This window comes from Pseudophryne corroboree, chromosome 7 (assembly GCF_028390025.1).
Source record: "Pseudophryne corroboree isolate aPseCor3 chromosome 7, aPseCor3.hap2, whole genome shotgun sequence".
Classification (NCBI taxonomy): Eukaryota; Metazoa; Chordata; class Amphibia; order Anura; family Myobatrachidae; genus Pseudophryne; species Pseudophryne corroboree.
In genome coordinates, this window is record NC_086450.1 from 350,318,130 (window position 1) to 350,340,946 (window position 22,817).

Here is a 22,817-nt window from a genome sequence, read left to right on the forward strand (position 1 = left end):
GTTTACCCCATTGCAATTTCTTCTGGCACATGTTCCTACTGCCTGTCTTTGCACTTTGCTACAACAGGCTTCGAAAGTCTGGTTTGTGGTCGCAAAAATGATGACAGGCCAAAATATTGATCCGTGCTCCCCTATATGGAATAATATGCCGTTTTCTGAAATTCATCTCCTGAAGGGTAGTGCGGGCTTTCTTATGGGGTCTCTGCGATGGGCCATCTCTATCAGGATGGCGACATTTATTCCTTTGAATATTTGGCCTCCATATATGATATTCCTAGATATTATTTCTTCCGTTACCTTCAGCTCCGTCATGCCTTGAATTCACAGTACGGGGGGTACAGCTCTGTCACTCACTGAAGCCCCGGTCCATACCTTGGTTCAGAATATGCCCAGTCATAAGACTACTTCGGTGCTGTACTCCTCCCTTCTCTCCCTCTCTGATTTGGATGGCTTGGGTGCACTGCGCACTAAATGGGTTGTTGATTTGGGTATGCTGGAGAATGAAGATTGGGAACGTGTTCTTGCTTCACTGAGGTCCGCGATAGCCTATGCCAGATTCCAGCAGATCCAACTGTATATTTTGCACAGGGTCTACTGGACCACGAGTAGGCTTTTCAGAATTGGAGGATCAGCGTCGGACGCCTGTCCTAAATGTTCCTCTTCTGCTGCTGGTTTTTGGCATCTGCTGTGGCTTTGTCCTAGAGAAGTTTTATTCTGGAAGGCGGTAGTGAATAGTATTTGTAGTACCGGGATTCGAATCCCTCTTCTGAACCAGCGTATATGTGTGTTTGGTTTGGATTTAGAGGTCTCTTTGCCTACTCATCTTAGGGTATATGTTAACAATCTTCTCACTCCAGCTCGGGTGTGTATAGCTCGCACTTGGATGGGTGGTGACCCACCCTCTCATGTGGCTTGGGTGGCACTAGTTAATATACCACTATCACATGAACGTTTTATGTTTACCAAACATAAATGTCCTGGGAAATACAATAAGGTTTGGAGCCTCTGGCAGAACTCCAGATTTTCTTGCGACTTGCCTGCCTAACCTATACTGTATGCTTGATTTTTGCTGCTTAGCCTTGTGCCTGCTGCTGATGCCAGTGCCGTAGCTAGGCATTTTAGCGCATGTGCAAGAAACTTCATTGGCGCCCCCATGCAATATAGGGGCAGTGCGTGCCGTAGGCGCGCGGAAAATATATAGGGGCGTGGCTTCAAGGGGAAGGTGTGTGGCCACATTATAATACCAATTCATACTACGGTGCACAGTAGTCTCCATTATTCAAATTCCGCCGCACAGTAGCACCACTACACCAGGTAGAGCTGCCTTTTACACAATTCGGCAGCCAGTCCCCCTTTTTACACATTACAGCAGACAGCGTCCCCTTTTTACACATTACGGCAGACAGCGTGCCCTTTTTACACATTACAGCAGACAGCGTCTCCCTTTTTACACATTACGGTAGCGTGCCCTTTTTACACTGTACGGCAGACAGCGTCCCCTTTTTACACTGTACGGCAGACAGCGTGCCCTTTTTACACATTACGGTAGACAGCGTCCCCCTTTTTGCGCATTACGGCAGATAGCGTCCCCTTTTTACACTGTACGGCAGACAGAGTCCCCTTTTTACACTGTACGACAGACAGCGCGCCCTTTTTACACATTACGGCAGACAGCGTGCCCTTTTTACACATTACGGCAGACAGCGTCCCCCTTTTTACACATTACGGCAGCCAGTCCCCCTTTTTACACATTGCGGCAGACAGAATAGATAGATAGATAGATAGATAGATAGATAGATACCATCTCTCGCCGCTGGCTCAGGCAGTCAGGCTGGGAAGGAGGAGGAGGGAGGGGAGGAGGGAGGGGGACTGGAGCCGCAGCAGTGCAGTGTACTTGGTGGTGGCACAGCTGCAGCTGTCCCTCTCCTTCCGCATTGGCTGCTCGCCACCGCTGTGAATGCTCGGATGAGGAAAGTGCATCCCAGCATTCACAGCAGCGCCGGAAAGCCAATGCGGAAGGAGAGAGACTGCTTCAGCGGCGCCACTACCAATTACATAGCGCTGCTGTGGCTCCAGTCCTCCTCCCTCCTCTTCCTCCTCCCCTGCCTCCGGAGCTGCTCCTCTCCTCGCTCCAGCGCAGCGCACACAGCACAGCCGGCTTGTAATGAGTCAATTTGACTCAGCGCAGTCGGCCTGAGGACGCAACGGACAGCGGCTTGTAATGTGTGCCAGGCACATCTGGCACACATGTAGTTACGGCTCTGGCTGATGCTGACCTCCCTCTCTGTGTTTATACATATATGTATGTTATGAGAAATGACGCTACTATGTATCATTGTTACTACTGGAAATGCATATGATTCTTTGTTTTTGTCTGTTTTTCAAATTTGAAAACTCAATAAAATACACTTGAATTAAAAAATAAAATAAAATAAGTGACCCATCAGCATGCAGTGTGAGATATTGGAAGAGAAATATTCGTGTTTCACCAGGAGGCTTGATCACTAATTAGCTCTAATCTAATTGCACATTCACAATACCAGTAGCAACCGTGGTGGAAATATTTGCTCTTGAATGGGAAGCAATAGCTGATTCTGTTGTGGAAGATTGATTATGAGGGGTGTATAGAAAGAGAGGAGAAATATGTATAGGTACTTGGGGATAAGAGTTCCACCATGAGGTTTAGATGTCTGTGGGTCTTATTCCAAGGCTATCTTTGGACAGGCTCACCGAATATAGGAAAACGCAGGCTTATGTCCTAATATTCTCCAGCAGCTGAAATGAAAGCACTTTTAATATCAGAGATCAGAGGGGAACATGAAACATTGTAAAAAGGGAATGTGCATAAACATGACTAAACTTATATTATGAATATTATGCTAAATAGCAAGGTTTTTTCCTGTTAAACAGATGCATTACAGGAAATAAATGCTGAGGACGTCACAGAAGAAGTGGGAAATATGTGGAGAACCATGTACAAGCTGGCTAAGAGTTTTGCTGACTTACCAGGGCCCAGACGAGTATCAGAAAATGTGAAGTTCAAAATTGAGAAGTTCAAAGTGCACCTACCCATTGTATCTGTCATCTGCAACCGTGGGATGAAAAGCCGACACTGGGAACAGGTGCCACATTTAGTCTTCATTTAATCTGCACATCAGTTTCCCCTTTATATGTGAAGGCTATTAAATTCAGAAAGGATTATGTTAATATCTTCTTTCTATAAATATTCACTAATTTAGTATATCATATGGTCTTAAGTCATTTTGTATAAAGAGCCTTATTCCTCTGCAGATTTCCATATTTTATTGTCAGATAGATAATAAAATTTAAATACCGACATATTATAAAATTAAATATGATTTTCTTTAAAATAAGTAAAAATTTAGTATAGCAGCCACAAATTAAACATGGAAGAACGGAAGAGGGAGACATGTGACTGGTTGTGCACCAGAGAAGCCAGCACATGATTGGTTTCACTATTTGCTTGTCACCGTTTCTGCACAGAATCCCCCACATAACCACATTCAGTCGACCCCCACCCCGCAGCCATGGTTTCATATGGACTTAATGCTGTAATTGCATTCTAAGAGATGCAGTTAATATACAGTACCAGCTGTCTTGATCCCGGCGTTCAGGAGACCGACGCCGTAATCCCGATATCCTGTGACATGCCGCCTGCCAGAATCCTGACAAACGCAGGATATTCCCACTCGGTTGGGGGGTCCATGCCACAAACCTGGTGGGAGTAAATCATATGTATTCCCATTCTCATATTTTACACGTGACACAACCTACACTTCTCTGTGCCTGCAATATAGTAGATTATATTGATAAAAGCACAAGACATTAAAAGCACACATGAAATGTGGTAAAAACGTATAACTAAAATGCATCTAAAATGCTTGTTTGTTTTAATTTGTTTTACCTGTATCCCAGTGTATATAGGAGTTATGTTTTTAATATTTTTCTTTACTGTACTAAAGGGGGTATCCAGTTACCCACAACCGATGACTGCGGGTAATTGTATTGCCGGGGGCTATCCTGTTAGCCCCAATGCGGCATGCTTCTCCCCCCGATGCCTACACATCACTGATTATGCATAATCCGCCATAAACGCCTGCTGGAGCCGCGATGACACATGGGACCGGGACTTATTTCCAATCCCATGTGTTATCACATTTTCGCCTGATGAAAATGGCCTGTAATAGGATACTGCGATATTGACCATTGGTCATTAATCGCGATTTCCTGACGTTTTCACCAGGCGAAAAAGGATTGTGAATAATAGGATACCCCCTATAAGCTAAAAAAAAAAAATTGTATTATTGTTTATTTAGCCTATCATTGTATATTGTTTTGTTTTTATTGCTTTTCTAAATAATGTTTTTTTCTATATAAATAATGCATTTTAATGGCTGATTTTTTCCCCTCCATCCAGATCAGTGAAATTGTAGGTTTTGATATCACTCCTACACCCAATACATCACTCATTAATATGCTGGAGTATGGATTGTCAAAGTTTATAGAGACGTAAGAAACCATCATAGTATCTTTTTATTAACACAAATAAAGCTGTTGAAGCTGTATTGTGGATTTTATAGACAGAAATATGAAAACCTTAATTATATTGAATAACAGCTTTTATCCCACCTCATCTCTTCCCCTAGACCAGTGGTTTTCAACTTTAGTCCTCAAATACCACTAACAGGTCATGTTTTCAGGATTTCTGTTTGTGGGGCATTTTGGGATAATTACTGATTAATCAAAATAGATGAACTCACGTGGGCATGATTAAAGAAATTTTGATAATATGAAAGTTTTGGGTGTAGTTTAAAATTGGAGTTATGAATTACTAACCTAGACTCTGTCAACTCTTAGTTTTTACCCAAGAACCCATGTGATGCTGGTTTGCCCGCCCCCTTCTGTGCAGAGCCACAATACTTTGGCATTGCTCAACAGGGTTTATGGTCACATAACGCATTTCGCCATGAACCCCTAGAGCAGACATTCCCAACCTCAGTGCTTAAGGCACACTAAAGGGCCCTACACATTCGGTGATCCGCCGCCGAGTTGCCCGATGGCGGATACGGCCAACGGGCGACCCGGCGGCGGGGGAAGAGGTGACGGGAGAGTGAAGTTTCATAACATGATAATATGGACGAGATTGTCCATATTGGCCTGCATGCATAAGCGACGGGGCACCAATGATTAACGAGCGCGGGGCCGCGCATCGTTAATCGTTGATGCCTACGCACTGCACGATATGAATGAGTTCTCGTTCATTAATGAACGAGAACGTTCATATCGTGCAGTGAGATCTGCCAGTGTGTAAGGCCCTTAACAGTCCAGGTTTGAGTGATATCCATGCTTGAGCACAGGTGACTTAATTAGTACCTCAGTTATTTTAATTTAACCATCTGTGCTAAAACATGGATATCACCAAAACTTGCACTGTTAGTGTGCCTTGCGGACCGAGGCTGGGAATGTCTGCACTAGATGGCTAACTTGGCAGGCTGGTCTACTTTATTTGGAGTCAGCTAGGACATTTACTAAGCAGTAATAAGAGCAGAGAAGAGAGCCAGTGGAGAAGTTGCCCATGGCAACCATTCAGCACTGAAGTAACATCTATAATTTTCATACTATAAAATGATACAGAGCTGCTGATTGGTTGATGGGGCCACTTCTCCACTGGCTCACCTCTCTGCTCTTGTCACTGCTTAGTAAATGTCCCCCTGAGTCTCCTGGACCAAGAGAGTAGGTAGGCATACTTAGAGCCTGTGTATTTCATGTTATTACCAGTTATCTGTTCTTTTTTGCAGATCATTCTGTAGGTATTCAATGTTTAGTTAAACTTTGGCTAATCAAATATTGTCATTAGTGGATGACAATTGTATAATTGCCTGACAGACCTCTTATATTTTCTGATAATCCCAAGTATTACAATTGTTCACCTTTCATTCACTGAATTCTGCAGTGTTTTAGAGAGCAATTATCTCCCATTCTCTGTGTAATCACAAGAACTGTTTGAATATGATTTTTGATTAGCTGAAGTAAGCTTGTTCTTTTAATGATTTTCAATGCGTATTTTTCCCTGCAAGTACTGTTTCCTGCAGTGCTACAGCATACCATCTATATTATAGAAAACAAAGCTAAGAATATTTCACACTGTGCCTGAAATTAGCTGTAAGCATTGATTAGTTAAACACAATTTTTTTCTGTGGTTAAATTTTATAATATATGTCAAATAATATCTCATCCAGAAATGACTAATAAGAGGAAAGCAAAAAGTAAATAATTATTGAAATAACTGTCTGTGTAGGGAAAGACAGAGATAGTTTTAAAATGTAATTTAGTATGTTTTTGTCATGTTGATTCAAATTACAGTACACACCATTACTATATAATAATTTTATACAGAATTGATATATTTAGTAATGTTAATTTTTACAGCAGCTTGTATTTGTAAAGCTGAAGCAGTTGGTTTAGTTACATTATTTTTATTCCTAATAACTATTATTAGGACTGCCAAGACCTACCTTGGGTGAGGGCGTGGGGGCATTTGCCCTCTTAAAAGTTGTCTGTGCCCCCCCTCCCCCACCCCCCGTTGTGTAATTAGTAACTGCCCCCTCCTTGGCACCCCAATTATACTGGGGTTACATGTAAATATGAGAAAAGCCAAATGATATGGAATGAGTTGGCTTAATTAATGGACATTTGCATTAAGAAGATACTCATTAGAATCCATGTCATTATTGTACTGCAGACTGGAGCAGATTGGGGCATCAGCAAGCAAAGAATACTCCTTGGAAAAAGCCATGGATAAGATGAAATCAGAGTGGTCCAATATGAGTTTTGATGTAATCAAATATCGAGATACCGTAAGTGACATGTAATGCATCCTAAATCTATGCGTCAGATGCTAAAACTTACGCTATACATAGAAGAAATATGCCCACGCTCAGTTTTACCCAATATGGTACATGGTTCTAGCTGTGTGGCAGTATTAATGCCATATATGTATACAAAACAGAAAGACTTTTGTTATTGGCGCTAGCAATAATATACTGAAAAAAACCATGGGGATTTTGTTCACATTTTAAGCAAACATTTAAGCGTCAAGGGATCCCAACTCTCTACAAATCCTTATGCTAGCATATATGCCAAGTACACCATTACATTACAGTTAAATCTACTCGCCATCCAGATACGGCGGGGAACATCTATACAGGGCTGGCTTGTGAGTCACACCCAACTAGGCGTTTTATAGCCTCAATCAAAAGCAGCCATGAGGAAAATGTTGTAGAAAACAGAAAATAAATATTCTCGGGCTTTGTTTCACCCATGTTGTACATGGTACCAGCTACGTTAGAAATCTATACTCATGGCTTAAAAACTCAACCAGTTGCTGCCCCATCGTGCTAATCCTAAACTCATTTACCTTCACAACAAATATTAATAACTACAGATAACAGGGTTGTTGTTGAATAGATCTAGCAAAAGAAGTATGGTAACGAATCAAAGACTGGATCGGAACACACAAACATGCACTCAAACCCAAACACTGGTGAGCAGATCTCCTTTAACTTTACATGGTGGACCCATCGGTTTAAGTACTTTTACCAGTCCCTGGTAGGGTAAAGTTGGCAAAGAGGAAACTATAAGGAGAGAGCACCCAAAACCGTTAAAACAAAATGTTAATAGCAAAACTGCCTTTCTTTACAACCACACATAATCAACACACACCAAGCAAACAACAAGGGACAGTGAGAGAAGATCAGGAACAAAGAGCTCTTGCAACTACCTTAAACAATTCAAATCACCACATTAGCACCTCCCTTAACAACCGTTGGTTCGATGAACTACTACCAAACACCAACCATTAACATCACCTAAACCTTAAAGTAACATAACACAGACACACAAAAATAAAGCATAATTTGCCACAACCTCTGGGTATAACAGCCAGCAGACTTAAATACAGTCTCTGTTATTCTTATTATATTTATAATTGTTTATTAATTAACATACACAAAGACAAATGCTGAGATGACTTTCATTTATTGGCTAGTTTATGCCATTCTGGATTTTTACTAAAGGATTGCTTCATCATCCCGCCTTCTGTTTGTGCTGTAACTCTTATACAGTATCTGTGTCATTAGGTATAGTTTTATTTATGTTGTTCTGGAGTATGAAACTCTGCAGTGATTTCTGTAAAGGTTTTTTTAAGAGAATAATTTCTTGTCATATTCATGATAATAAATCCATTATATAGCACCTTCAATATTAATTTTTATTATTTTATGGGTAAGCTAAGCAAAGGGGGGAGGGGTACAGAAAGGAGAAAAAGGGAAGGGGAAGGTTGAGGGGGGTACACAGTCTGTTCAACAAAAATACAAAATTACATAGAGGATATAAAGAAGAACATCGTACAGGAAAATATCGTGAGGCCAAATCCGACCAACAGTAAATACATATTAAAATGATAACATATATTCCTAAGTGTCGGGAGGGGATATGAGATCTGGAGAACGATTATGCCAATAGGTAGACCACGAAAAACCAGCGGAGCAATGGGCAGGATGGTGTAGAGGCATAGGCCACTCCCGCTGTCTCAAACTCGCAATGTGACTGTACGGCCATCTCTGTCGCTGATATATGGGGAACTTCGGTGGAGCGCCATTGGCAAGCAATCAATAGTTTTGCCGAGATAAGAATATGACCTAAGATATAGCGATCGCCCGGCGATAAGTCGCCATAATATAGATGAAGAAGAGCCAGTCGCGGGTGGGGAGCTACAGAATGGCCCAGCACTAATTCTATGAGGTGGAAGACAGAGGTCCACAGTGGGGTAAGTATAGGGCAGTCCCAAAAGATATGCACTAAGGTACCGACCTTGCCACATTTACGCCAGCATAAATTGGATGTGGAGGGTTGCATCGCATGTAAGCGGGATGGGGTGAAATACAAGCGGTGGAGGAGTTTATAGAATAGCTCTATGTGTGATATGCATCTAGATACCGTATAGCAGGATCGAAAAATCATCCCCCATTCCTCCTCCGAGATAGAGCATCTGAGGTCTGCCTCCCATTTCATCTGGAAGGGAGCTTTCTGCAGTGTTTGGGGAGTAATAATGTAGTTATACCTTTTCGTGATGCCTCCCCTGCCCTCCCCGCTATCCAGGAACTTCTGAACGAAGTTAGGCAAGGAGGAGAGGGTGAGGGAGGGGTACTGAGGTTCCCTGGAGCCAATGTCTGAGTTGCAAATATTTATAGAATTCCCTATGGGGCAAAAGGAATTTTTCCTGAATCTGAGCAAAAGATAGAAGGGTATTATGTGCCATTATATCCTGTATAGACAGGATTCCCTTTATTATCCAAGAATCAAATCTCAAGTCAGGGATCAAGGAGGCTAGGCCCTTCAGTGATAGAGCAGGGGTGGGGAGAGTTATATCATTTCCACTTTGCACTACGTCCAGCCAAGCCTTCCGAGTAGATTGGACAGAGAGCGATCTACCGATTATTAGCTTGCCCTCCGATTTCGGGAGTAATAAAACATCAGTCAGGGGTAGTGGGGCAACCAGCCCTTGTTCAAGTTGAACCTACGACTTGTGTGGAGGGTGTAGATACCATGCCCCTATCTGCGCTAGTCGGCAAGCCAGTTGATAGGAATGCAAATCCGGGTACACCAGGCCCCCTTCTCGTTTGGGTCGGGTCATTGTTTTCCTGGCTAACCTCGGTTTCTTACCTTTCCAAACATTAGAGTTGAGCACGGCATTAAATTTGGACAAAAGGTAGTCGGGTAAAAGGAGAGGGATGGCCCGGAATAAGTACATGAGTCTTGGGAGAACCGTAATTTTTTAATTTTCCAGTGTTTTTTAAACAACATTTCATGATTCAGTCCTTGCACCTTTGAAGCTTACGGTCTATGGGGTAATTCAGACCTGATCATAGCAGCAAATGTGTTAGTAGTTGGGCAAAACCATGGGGGTCATTCCGAGTTGTTCGCTCGCTAACAGATTTTAGCAGCATTGCACACGCTAGGCCGCCGCCCTCTGGGAGTGTATCTTAGTTTAGCAGAATAGCGAATGAAAGATTAGCAGAATTGCGAATAGAAAATTCTTAGCAGTTTTTGAGTAGCTCCAGACTTACTCATCCATTGCGATCAGCTCAGGCCGTTTCGTTCCTGGTTTGACGTCACAAACACGCCCTGCGTTCGGCCAGCCACTCCCCCGTTTCTCCAGACACTCCCGCGTTTTTCCCTGACACGCCTGCGTTTTTCCGCACACTCCCAGAAAATCGGCAACGAGCAATCAACTCGGAATGACCCCCATGTGCACTGCAGGGGTGCAGATGTAACGTGCAGAGAGAGTTAGATTTGGGTGGGGTGTGTTCAAACTGAACTCTAAATTGCAGTGTAAAAATAAAGCAGCCAGTATTTACCCTGCACAGAAACAAAATAACCCACCCAAATCTAACTCTCTCTGCAAATGTTGTATCTGCCCCCCCCCCCCCCCCTGCAGTGCGCATTGGTTTTGCCCAACTGCTAACAAATTTGCTGCTGCGATCAACTCTAAATTACCACCCATGTTCTCTACCACTTAGTACACACAGTATATATAATTTTGTTAGAAACTATTAGATTAAGAGTGTGGGAGGACACCAGGCAACCTAAAAAACACCCATGCAGTCTCAACAGATAGTGTCCTCCAGTAGATTTGCCACCTGTAGCTGTGTCCTCAGTAGTTGTGCCCCTGTAGTTTTGCCCCCTGTTGCTGTACCCTCAGTAGTTGTGCCCCTGTAGTTTTGCCCCCTGTTGCTGTGCTCTCAGTAGTTGTGCCCCCTGTTGCTGTGCCCTCAGTTGTGCCCCTGTAGTTTTGCCCCCTGTTGCTGTGCCCTTAGTAGTTGTGCCCCTGTGGTTTTGCCCCCTGTTGCTGTGCCCTCAGTAGTTGTGCCCCTGTAGTTTTGCCCCCTGTAGCTGTACCCTCAGTAGTTGTGCCCCTGTAGTTTTGCCCCCTGTTACTGTGCCCTCAGTAGTTGTGCCCCTGTAGTTTTGCCCCCTGTTGCTGTGCCCTCAGTAGTTGTGCCCCTGTAGTTTTGCCCCCTGTTGCTGTGCCCTCAGTAGTTGTGCCCCTGTAGTTTTGCCCCCTGTTGCTGTGCCCTCAGTAGTTGTGCACCTGTAGTTTTGCCCCCTGTAGCTGTGCCACTAGTAGCAGCGCTTGAAAAATACTTACCAGCCCCGCTCCTACTCCCGACTGCTGCTGCTTTCCTCCGTCTCCGGCCGCCGCTCCTCGGATCTATGGGAGAGACGTCATGACCTCTAGCGTCTGCTCCCACAATGCCACGGCAGCGGCGGCGCCCTCAGGACGGCAGCATCCTTAGGACAGCGGCACCCTGGGCAAAAAGCCTGCTTGCCCATGGCAAGAGCCGCTACTGTTAGTCAACTGAGATCTGCAAATGGAAAGATTTACAGTACAATCCTCAAAATAAGATTTCCAATGAAACCGAGTACAGCTCATGCAAGACTGCAGATTTGTCCTCATACAACTAGTCTCAGTACACCATGTGACCCGAGACACCTAGCACCAGTGAGCCGCTTGGTCCCGTGCGACTTTTCTACGCCTTTTTGCCAGAAATGCATGTTAGCAGCAATGTGACTGTATACAGAGCACAATGGAACTTGGCGTGGAAAAAAGCCATGGATGCTGCACTGTAACACAGTGTATACAGATTCAGACTCAGTCGCACACAGATATACAAGTATCAAATTAATCAGCACAGCCTGGTGTGTCCTAGTCGCATTGCATTGCCACTTAGTTGCATTTGAGGGTGAAAAGATTCAAAGTGGGACCTGGCGTGCAGAGAGGGGCTGTTTGGTGCCACTGCAGCAGTAATGTATGAGGACACATCTGTGTTGGGTGTATTATGAAATATGCTAGTGATAGACTCTAATTATATATCAACCAGACTTTATTGATGATAACTAAAGGAGGAAGAGGTTCCCTCCGTTTCCATCGTTTTGCAATTTTGCATTTTGTAGCATTTAAAATATGGCAAAACAATAGTGGGAATAGCGGTACATTTTATAGTGAAGATGAGACCGTGACCATTCCTCCATAAGGGAGCTAGTTTATTACCCTTTTTATTCCTCTGTGTAATGTTTCCATGCAGATTTGTGTGCGCTGTAGGGCATTTAGGGGTCTATTGATGAAGCCGAGATAAACCAGATTGCTGGAGATTTGGCTTTTCTCTGCTTCTCTTAATTTGAGAATAGGTTAAAACCAGCGGGACAGGGATTTCTCTGGTGCTAACCTATTTTGTGCTCCTTAGACTTCCATGGGGAAAGTGGGGGAAGTTACTTTAACAAGCAGCAATCTGTAGCTAACGCAGATTGAAGATGGCATAGTTATTTCTAGCAATAAGGACCATCAGAGCCTGGGAGGCTTCACTTGATTCCTGCTGGTGAAAACTATCATATACGGGCACAACTGCAGATTTGACAGCTGGCACGGATAAATTAGGGGAGGAATGTACATTAGGGAAAAAGCATTGTAAATGAATACTACAATACATACCTCCTAATTCAATTGTGCCAGACTGCTCGGATACATGTTTGCAGGCTTTGTTAATAATTGGGCCTTGTTGGGTGGATTGGTAAAGCGTATTTGGTGAATTGATGGTGCGGTTTATGTGAATCAGAGAAAGCCTATTTTGTCCTGTTTTTACCTTGATGAGTTTTGGGATGAATGCAGAGAAAGGGTGATTTAAATGTCTTTGAAAAGGTGAGTTAAGGGCAGTGACGTGCGGTGGGGTGAGGCAGAACCTTTCCTCTCATACTATCGTTTCTGTCAGATTTTTGACTATATAAAGTATATGAAAAATACAAATAATATGTTAGAAATATCTTATTTTGTATTATTCTAATAATTTTTATAGGCAAAATTCTGGAGTAAAAAGTTTATGGCAGGTGAGACAGTGCCTCCCCTTCTTATCTTTTCTGCATGTCTCTTATCAAAATACAACAAATTTCCAGGAGTTTATACTGCTGCACCTGTGTATAATGCCCACATGTATATACTGCTGCACCTGTGTATAATGCCCACATATATATACTGCTGCACCTGTGTATAATGCCCACATGTATATACTGCTGCACCTGTGTATAATGCCCACATGTATATACTGCTGCACCTGTGTATAATGCCCACATGTATATACTGCTGCACCTGTGTATAATGCCCGCATAAACCTTTTGGCTCATATATTGGGCCTGATTCAGGTTGAATTGCAAATCTGGCCCCCAAATGTGATCGCATGCTGGGGGCTGCCCATCGCACGGCAAAGCCTCCCAGCATGCTGACCGACGCTCCCCCCCTCCCCCTCGATCAAGCAGAAATTGCGATCGCACCACAATTTCTGCTTGATCGCTAAATATAAGGTTGCCTCCTGCCGGCGCAGCCCGGCTGCGCCCGCAGAAGGCCCGCCACCATCTTTTTGATCACGCAGCCACCCCGATCACGCCCCCGTTACCCCCCCCCCCCGTTCTCATCGGCACGCCCCCATTTTGTAGCCATGTCCACGCAATGCTCCGCCTAGTAAACGGAGCGTTGTGCCCCCCCGCCAACGCCTGATTGACAGGTAGAGGCATCCGCATTTTCTGCAGGCGCCCGCATCATTTTAGTAATTTTTGCGGTTGGATCGCGATTAGCGATCCAACCTGAATCGGGCCCATTGTGTGTAAATTTGGTTCTGAGACTAGCCAGTGCCTCATGAGCCATTTACCTCAACGCAAGTTCCTGGTTCAGGGTACCCCAAAATAAAACTGTACAGGATTAATGTAGTAGTTAATAATAGATGAATAGTGCTTGAACATGGTGAGGTTAGAACATGGGATAACTGAGACTGTCAGGGGTTATAATTACATGTCCGCTGGCATCTCTGCTGCTGAAGAGGAGGAGAAATACAATTCTAAAGTAAATCATAGCGTTGTTGCTGGAGCCACTGGTTTCTTTACACGTTCATGTAGACATATAATGAATGCTGTACAAGTACTAAAAGTAAATGGATTATTTTGTCTTTTTGTGTGTCTTTGCGCTTGAAGTGCTAGTTTTTGGCACTTAAAATCATCCAGATGGTTTTGATCAATAATTCTTTTTCATATTTGTTTGCAGTCATTGTGCTAGTTCCAGGTACATAATTAAGCCGCTTCAGACAGATCACTCTGTGCTGCCCTTACAGCACACTCCTTCTTTATAACTAGGCGATGAGTGTTAGTTCATTATACAAATTCTCAGATGATTACAAGCACTGCTGCACTGCTTGTTAATTAACCAACTACTGCTGATGGAGAATATCCTCAATCCCTTCTCTTGGATTGGGAATTAGAGATAGCCAATAGCAATTGGTTTTGGTTAGAGGGGCTCAAAGAACAATGTAAAGTCAGAAATATATACAGTGCATCCGGAAAGTATTCATAGCGCTTTACTTTTTCTACATTTTGTTATGTTACAGCCTTATTCCAAAATGAAAAAGATACATTTTTTCCCCTCAAAATTCTACACACAACGTCATTGCAAATCTATTAAAAATAAAAAACATAAGAAATGACATGTACATAAGTATTCACAGCCTTTGCCATGAAACTCAAAATTGAGCTCAGGTGCATCCTGTTTCCACTGATCATCCTTGAGATGTTCCTACAGCTAAAATGGAGTCCACCTGTGGTAAATTCAGCTGATTGGACATGATTTGGAAAGGCACACACCTGTCAATATAAGGTCCCACACTTGACAGTGCATGTCTAAGCACAAACCAAGCATGAAGGCAAATGAATTGTCTGTAGACCTCTGAGACAGGACTGTCTTGAGGCACAAATCTGGGGAAGGGTACATAAAAATATTTGCTGCTTTGAAAGTCCCAATGAGCACAGTGGCCTCCATCATCTGTGAATGGAAAAAGTTTGAAACCACCAGGGCTCTTCCTAGAGCTGGCCGGACATCTAAACTGAGCGATCGGGGGAGAAGGGCCCTAGTCAGGGAGGTGACCAAGAAACCGATGGTCACTCTGTCAGAGCTACAGCATTCCTCTGTGGAGAGAGGAGAACCTTCCAGAAGGACAACCATCTCTACAGTAATCCACCAATCAGTCCTGTATGGTAGCGTGGCCAGACGGCAGCCACTCCTTTGTAAAAAGCACATGGCAACCCGCCTGGAGTTTGCCAAAATGCACCTGAAGGACTCTTAGACCATGAGAAACAAAATTCTCTGGTCTGATGAGACAAAGATTTAACTCTTTGGGGTGAATGCCAGGCGTCATGTTTGGAGGAAACCTGGCACCGCTCATCACCAGGCCAATATTATCCCTACAGTGAAGCATGGTGGTGGCTGCATCATGCTGTGGGGATGTTTTTCAGCGGCAGGAACTGGGAGACTAGTCAGGATAGAGGGAAAGATGAATGCAGCAATGTACAGAGACATCCTGGATGAAAACCTGCTCCAGAGTGCTCTTGACCTCAGACTGGGGCGACGGTTCATCTTTCAGCAGGACAAGGAGTGGCTTCAGGATAACTCTGTGAATGTCCTTAAGTGGCCCAGCCAGAGCCCAGACTTGAATCTGATTGAACATCTTTGGAGAGATCTGAAAATGGCTGTGCACCGGCGCTTCCTATCCAACCTGATGGAGCTTGAGAGGTGCTGCAAAGAGGAATGGGCGAAACTGCCCAAAGATACAGTAGGTGTGCCAAGCTTGTGGCATCATATTCAAAAAGACTTGATGCTGTAATTGCTGCCAAAGGTGCATCAACAAAGTATTGAGCAAAGGCTGTAAATACTTATGTATATGTGATTTCTTAGTTTTTTTATTTTTAATAAATTTGCAAAAATCTCAAAAAAAACTTTTTTCACACTGTCATTATGAGGTATTGTGTGTAGAATTTTGAGGGAAAAAAATAATTTATTCCATTTTGTAATAAGGCTGTAACATAACAAAATATGGAGTGCTGTGAATACTTTCCAGATGCACTATAATTAGGACCACGACTGGAATGGTTGCAAAAATGCATTGGCATTCAGACATTATTTTATACAAAAAATATATTGTATAACCCTTCGCTGGATAATGGAAGCGGCAAAATGATAACTACCAGTGTTATCAAACTGGAATAGACAAACTGAACAAATTAAAGGATGGTATCATCTGCGCTAAACCTTTGAAGGGTAGAGATATATATAGCAAAGTGGTAACAACCAAATGGCCAGACCCCACAATCGCGTTCTGGTAGTATATAGGGGTGGTCTTCTGTATGCCGGCAGTCGGGCTCCCGGCGCTCAGTATACCGGCGCCGGGAGCCCGACAGCCGGCATACCGACACTTATTTTCCCTCGTGGGGGTCCACGACCCCCATAGAGGGAGAATCGCCACCGTGCCCGTAGCGTGGCGAGCGCAGCGAGCCCGCAAGGGACTCATTTGCGCTCGCCACGCTGTCGGTAAGCCGGCGGTCGGGCTACCGGCGCCGGGATGCTGGTCGCCGGGAGCCCGACCGCCGGCCAGCCGTAGTGAACCCGTATATAATTATATTATTATTATTTTTTGCACAGAGGCTTGGAGATCCCTGAAAACTCTCAAGGTGGGCCTCCTATTTGATTTCTATAAACCCTCAGGTCTAGCATGGGGTGTGAGGAGGGAGTTAAAACATATAAACAAAACATACTGTGACCGGAGAGACTAACCAGCCACACGTGTAATGGCAGACGCGGCACTGAAGGGGTTAACCCCTAGTGCCCGGTGCCATTAGGAGGACAATGGGCTCTTGGCGCCACTTTTAAACTGTGCACTGGCGCTAGTCGCCATCTTTAAATGTATTGTGGGTGCTAGGCACCGGGTATTTAAAATATGTTTAATAAGGTGTCATATGTTCTATCGCTGCACAGTGCGCAGTTGGAGAATGATGAACTGGTGGACAGGGCACTTATGAGGAAAGTACAAGGTATTTTGTTTCTAAAAGACCTTGACAATTGTTGTTCAGCAACTTGTACATAGCCAGTCATATGTTAATTGTCCTAGCTAAAGCAGGGTGTCGATTAGCAGGCCTTTTGGTCGGCAAATGTTTTCTTTCAGGTACAAATGAAGGTTTGGAAAGAAGACTGTGCCTTCAGCATCTCCTGTGGTGTGATGACTCAAAACTAGTTTTGCATGGAGACACAAGGGGCTGCTAAATCAAATTGTGTTTTATGAATGCAAACTAGTGGGTTTCGTTTACCAACAGTTTGATGTAAGATTTCTTAGGCTGCATTATGTGTGATGCAGATTATGTGTAATTTATAAGAACGTTGTCTATGTGTGAGAGGATAAATGCAATTGAAATGCAAGTTATATTTACATTTGTGAAAGAGACAGGAACATGATAATCAGATTGTGTTTGGGAAAGCCACTGGTTTGGTTATATATGAAAAGGAGCAGAAATGTGCTTTATCTAATTCTTAACTTTTGAAATGTAACTTGTATTTATTTATATTTCGTGCGATAACCTGATTGGTTGGAGAAGACAGGGAGGGCTTACCCCCCTGTGGTACTGTGTGGAAAATTGACATAAAAAGGAGGCCTGTGGGCCTCCAGTGTTGTAGTTGTACCATCTTATTCTGCTGGAACATCTTGCTGTATGCTGTTGCCCCTAGCAATAGGGAAGAGTTCTCTTTAGAACTATTGCAAATAAATACCATTTGCCTCAAGAAGACCGCGTCATCTTGTGACCTACAGGGTTATGCCAAACATAGTCCCGTCCTCCGGCTGTCCAGGGAAGCACCTAACATCTCCAAGTTCCGCCTTCCGCCAGCTACCGGTAGAGGCTTAGCAAGTGGCTAGTGGGGATTCGTCAACACCACACAGGTGTGGTAAGGCAGTGCGTCGGCACATACAGAGCAGAACCGTGGTTCCAAACGCCACGGCAGGTTAGGAGTTTGGTGGTGGCAGCATAAACCCGCCCACAGCGCAGTGGGTGGAGTCAGTAACAGGCGGTTACTGACGGTAAGCGGGAATCCCCTATGTGGTCAGGCCTCGTGTGACCTAACCTTCCAATCTGTGCGCAGGAGACGGGACGCGAAAGCGGCGAGTGCTTTCGTACGGGACCGTCCTGTCACACATACCTTTAATGTTGCATGTAATATGTGTGACAGCTGCCTGACCCCTGGGATCAGCAGCACTAGGGGCAGTTCTCAGCTTCAGTTCTCCTTCCTGTATAAGCCCGTCCACAGACTCCCATTGGCTAGTTACACAGGAGTCTAGGGCGGCGCCCTAGTGCAGCGGCTGATGTGAAACAAATAACACATTATGGGGGTCATTCCGAGTTGATCGTAGCTACAATCATCTTCCCAGACATTAGGTGGGATGCCCAGCACAGGGCTAGCCCGTCCCGCATGTCTGTCCGCCCCCCCCCCCCCCCCCCCCGCCTGCACAAGTCCAAAAGCATCGCACAGCGGCGATGCTTTTGTACTTGTTGAGTAACACCCGGCCAGTGCAGCTCCTGCGGCTGGCCGGACCGCGCCCCCAAAATGGCGGTCAAACGCTGCCGTGCTGCCCCCTCCCGCCCAGCGACCGCCTCTGCCTGTCAATCAGGCAGAGGCGATAGCTAGGGAATGACGGCCTTCAGCCATCCGGCATGTGCCGGCACACTGCGGCGCCAGCGCAGTTCCGACCCAATGGCTGTGCTGCAATAAACTGCAGCGAGCGATCGGGTCTGAATGACCCCCTTAGTCTACAGCAGTGTTTTTCAACCACTGTGCCGTGGCACACTAGTGTGCCCTGAGCAGTCTCCAGGTGTGCCACCATAGAAGCAAAGCCAGGCCCGTCAGTGTTTTGCCACTACTGAGGCCCTAGAATGATCAATACTGGTGGGTTTAGTGTTTGCAGAGCCAGTTCTAATTTTGGACCCGGGCAGTGTTGGGCTCTTCTGGCTTTCTCAGATGTGGCTCAGGCGTTACCTATGGAGAAGCTGCGACATGACACCCTAGGACATGCAACTGCATCATGCATCACCATTATATTTGAGTGTGCCTTGGCAATATTTACATTTTGTTCAGTGTGCCACGAGTTGTAAAAGGTTGAAAATCTCTGGTCTACAGTATCTAGCTACTGATTTTGGGGTGGGCCCCCTTCACAATTTCGGCCACTGGACATTTGCCAGTCTAACCACCCTGTGTAGATAGCCCCTGTTATCTGTCCCTATTGTGACCTGCAATCTACACAAATAGAAGTAGGAGAAAAAAAGGTTTCTGTAAAACAGTGGATACCTTTTTGCTATGTTTAATGAACTTTTAATAAACATGTGAAATAAGTTGAACTTTATCGTAATTTTAGATTTTAAGTGATATATCTCGCAGAATCTGCGGTTTTTGCTGAAGGTGTAACAATTTTGTGTTATAATCACATAAGAGTCGTCTGTTCACTACTGCTACATATACTATATATAGAACCCCCAGAAAATCCTGCGTTTGCCCCTGGTATCATCACTTATATTTAGAGAGTAGAGTCATGTCACTCCTGGAAAACGTACCTTTATATTGATCAGTAGTGGTCTCGGTTGGGTCACATGGTTCACTTTGAAAGAGTTTTATAATGGAATACATGTTTGACAATAAAGGTCAAGCACAACTAAAATATCATCATGACTGACAGCTCTCAGAAAGCAGATTTGTTTATGCCAATGAAATATTACTTAATTGTTTAGTTCCTTCTGTTCATATTCGTGTGGTGCCAAGCAGTTTCTAAATGTAACGTATCTTTAGTATATAATTACACAGCAAATGCATTTTCATTGTGTGTTATCTGGCTACACAGTGCTACTGTCTTTAACAAAGTCATTAAACATTGTGGAAGAGACATCTGCAACAATTAATGGCTTTTAATGAAGTTCCATAATTATGAACAAGACTGTGTTTCACACTAACACCATTAAACAGTTTGCTTCTAAAAGAAAATGTACATATTTCATTTGTACTACAGAGCTATTGAAGTGTTTATACAAAAATATATTTACACCTGTCCCAGGGACTGTCCACCTTTTGGATTGGGGCAACTATATACATAGTTTGGGCTGTAACACATGCGCCGGTTTCTCACGGATGGTAAAAAGCCGGACAAACTTTGTCCGTCTTTTTGCCATCTGGCAGAGTCTTTCACACACAACGGCTTTGAGCTGTGTGTGATGCTGTGCGCATGCGCAGCTGCAGACACGGCTTGGAAAAAAACCATTGTGTGTGAAAGCTCCCCTTCACACACACGGTTCACTGCCTTCAAAGACGGCACGGCCCCAGCCCGGCAGCCGGACCTTCCAGTGGATATTTCCGGCTGCAACCCGGCAGCCGGGCCGGGGCCATGCAGTGTGACAGGACCCTACCCCTCACACTGTTAATGAAACTACCGGCACGGGAAAAAGCCATCCGGCTTTTTCCCAGCCGGCAAAAGCCGGCGTGTGTGTTTCAGCCCTTACTGTCCTGCATTTGTTGAGAATAAAAATAATGGGGATGACAGACACATACAGTTTTACCATATTCTTATGTCTTTGCACTTATTACGTGCTGTGCCTCTTCTTTTCTGTATGTAGGAGGACAAGGAGCAAGGCAGGGCATTCTATAATCACAACATGTATATATTACATGCCTAGGCTAGCACAGCACATACACGCGAACATAAAATTATGGAATTTTAGATATTTAAATGTACCAATTGGTTAGTTGACTGGTCAAACTCGGAAGGCTTGCCGCTTATGTGCCCAAGCTACTGTAGCAGAGTAATTTCCCAGCGTGAAAACATGTCACCTTAGCCAGTTCATCTGTTTAGCAACCTAGCCTCTCATTTACTGCCAAGTGGACATTGGCCCTCATTCAGGTCCGGATGATCCTGCGTCCCATGCCACAAAGTACTGATGTTCACTACTTTGCACATTTGAAATAAAGGGAGGCATGTCGCCGCTGTTTAGGGGGAGGGAAGAGGCCAGGATCTCCATCATTGGCCTCTTACAAGGATTTACAACAGGTGGCTTGCGGCACCCTGATGGTGTTGTAGTGATCCGATGCGGCGTCCTGGGACTCAGCTTTGATCACTATGCAGCAGGAGGTGTCTACTTGTAATAAACGCTGCCTGCTGCATTTACATACATAGCTATCACTGCTGCTTCCAAGGAAACAGCAGCAATGGCACCTCCATCCACATCTGAATTAGCCTCATTGAATGGCTCCGAGTGCCATATCTGGGTTTGTTTGTTTGTTTGTTTGTTTGTTTTTACAAACAGAGGAGGAAGGGCAAGGTCTCGTATTAGTATCTTGCCTAAGGTGTCTTGGGGTCTTAAAGTGACTCTGACTGTTCTGAAGATGCTGTTAAATTTGGATTTTACAATGGAAGGCATCTAGATTAGGGAGGCCAATCCCAGGCCATTTTTTCATTCCCGTGTATCAGGATTGAAAAATGGTCAATCCCAGCATTCCCGGGATACCCGGGATTGGCTTTTATCTATGTGGCCGCACCCTTCACCCCGCCCGCCCCACACACATGACTCACCGTATACCGCGGGCGGTCGTGTAGGAAACTTCATATTCTCTCCCACAGCGGCAGCTGACGGCGCAGCGTGACCCTTCGCTGCACGTCATGCTGCCCTGGGGAGCCAGAAGGAGGAAGCCGGGCAGCATCTGAGCATCCTGAGTGCGCTCAACGCTGATCCCTCAATCACCGGGATTGGACCTTCCAATCCCGGTATTGAATCCCGGCCGTTTTTGGCCCTAAATCCCGGGATCCCGCCGATCCTGATCCCGGGATTGACCTCCCTAATCTAGATGTCATGCAATTGTGGTAAGGTTAGTGAAATCTATGTAATCTATGGAGCCATTGCAGAATTGAACGCATCCGCCATAATTGCTTCTACACTGCGTGCACAGAACTAAACGTGATTTTTTGCCCATATGTAGAATTGTATGGATCTACAAATGTGTCATTATACACCTAGGGGTAAATTTACTAAGATGGGAGTTCTATTTAAGATGGGATGTTGCCCATAGCAACCAATCAGAGTCTACTTCTCATTTATCTAGCACCATCTAGAAGATAATACCTGGAATCATCCCATGTTAAATAGAACTCCCATCTTAGTAAATTTATCCCCTAGAGTCTGTATACCATACGGCACCAGACTCCCGGCACAACTGATATGCTCTGGGAGGAGTGACATGCTGTCATTTTCTTAACATTTAGCATCTTATACGCATTGCAGAATCAGCAAAAGCTTGATCAAAGTGTACTAAAAACCACACAGGAATTGGTTTAACACACATACAGTGTCAAAGATTAAGCACAATAAATCTGCGGCTATTTGCACAGATGTACAAATGTCACAAATCACAGTGGCATAGGTGTGCGCAGGGGGGGTGCCTGGTGCGCACAGGCACCCCCTAATGTCTGGCACACCGATCTCACATGCCTGATGCAGCGATTGCTGAGCAGGCTGATTACTGTCCCCTCTGCGCTGCACCCTGCAGGACTGCATTACTGACCGGACGCCTGGGTTAATCAAGGGTGCCACTGCCACCATCTTTCAAATTCCCAGCTCCACCACCATGTACAAAAACAGTGTGATGTGATTACGTCATGCTGCTCGCACGCCCACCCGTCACACCCGCCCACCTCTCTCCTTCTATGCTATGCCAACGCCAGCCACTGATGAGGAGCAGCATGCAGCCAGCGTTCCTCTTTGGAAGACAAATTCAATACTGGCAGGAGGTTGGCAGCAGCATTGACACGTCACTTGTTTTTCCAGCAGCAGCAGTACTAGTCTGTGAC

The 22,817-nt window shown here is 44.7% G+C and overlaps 1 protein-coding gene across 2 annotated transcripts in view; it reads left to right on the forward strand.

Annotated features, from left to right (window-relative positions):
- The window catches only part of DNAH3 (dynein axonemal heavy chain 3), a 952,415-nt gene that overhangs the window by 529,678 nt on the left and 399,920 nt on the right, over positions 1 to 22,817 (forward strand). For both annotated transcript variants that reach the window (XM_063934423.1, XM_063934424.1), the window contains 3 exons: positions 2,911 to 3,122; positions 4,439 to 4,530; positions 6,764 to 6,878. In XM_063934423.1, the coding sequence (XP_063790493.1) occupies positions 2,911 to 3,122; positions 4,439 to 4,530; positions 6,764 to 6,878 (419 nt within the window). The remainder of the gene's footprint in view (positions 1 to 2,910; positions 3,123 to 4,438; positions 4,531 to 6,763; positions 6,879 to 22,817) is intronic.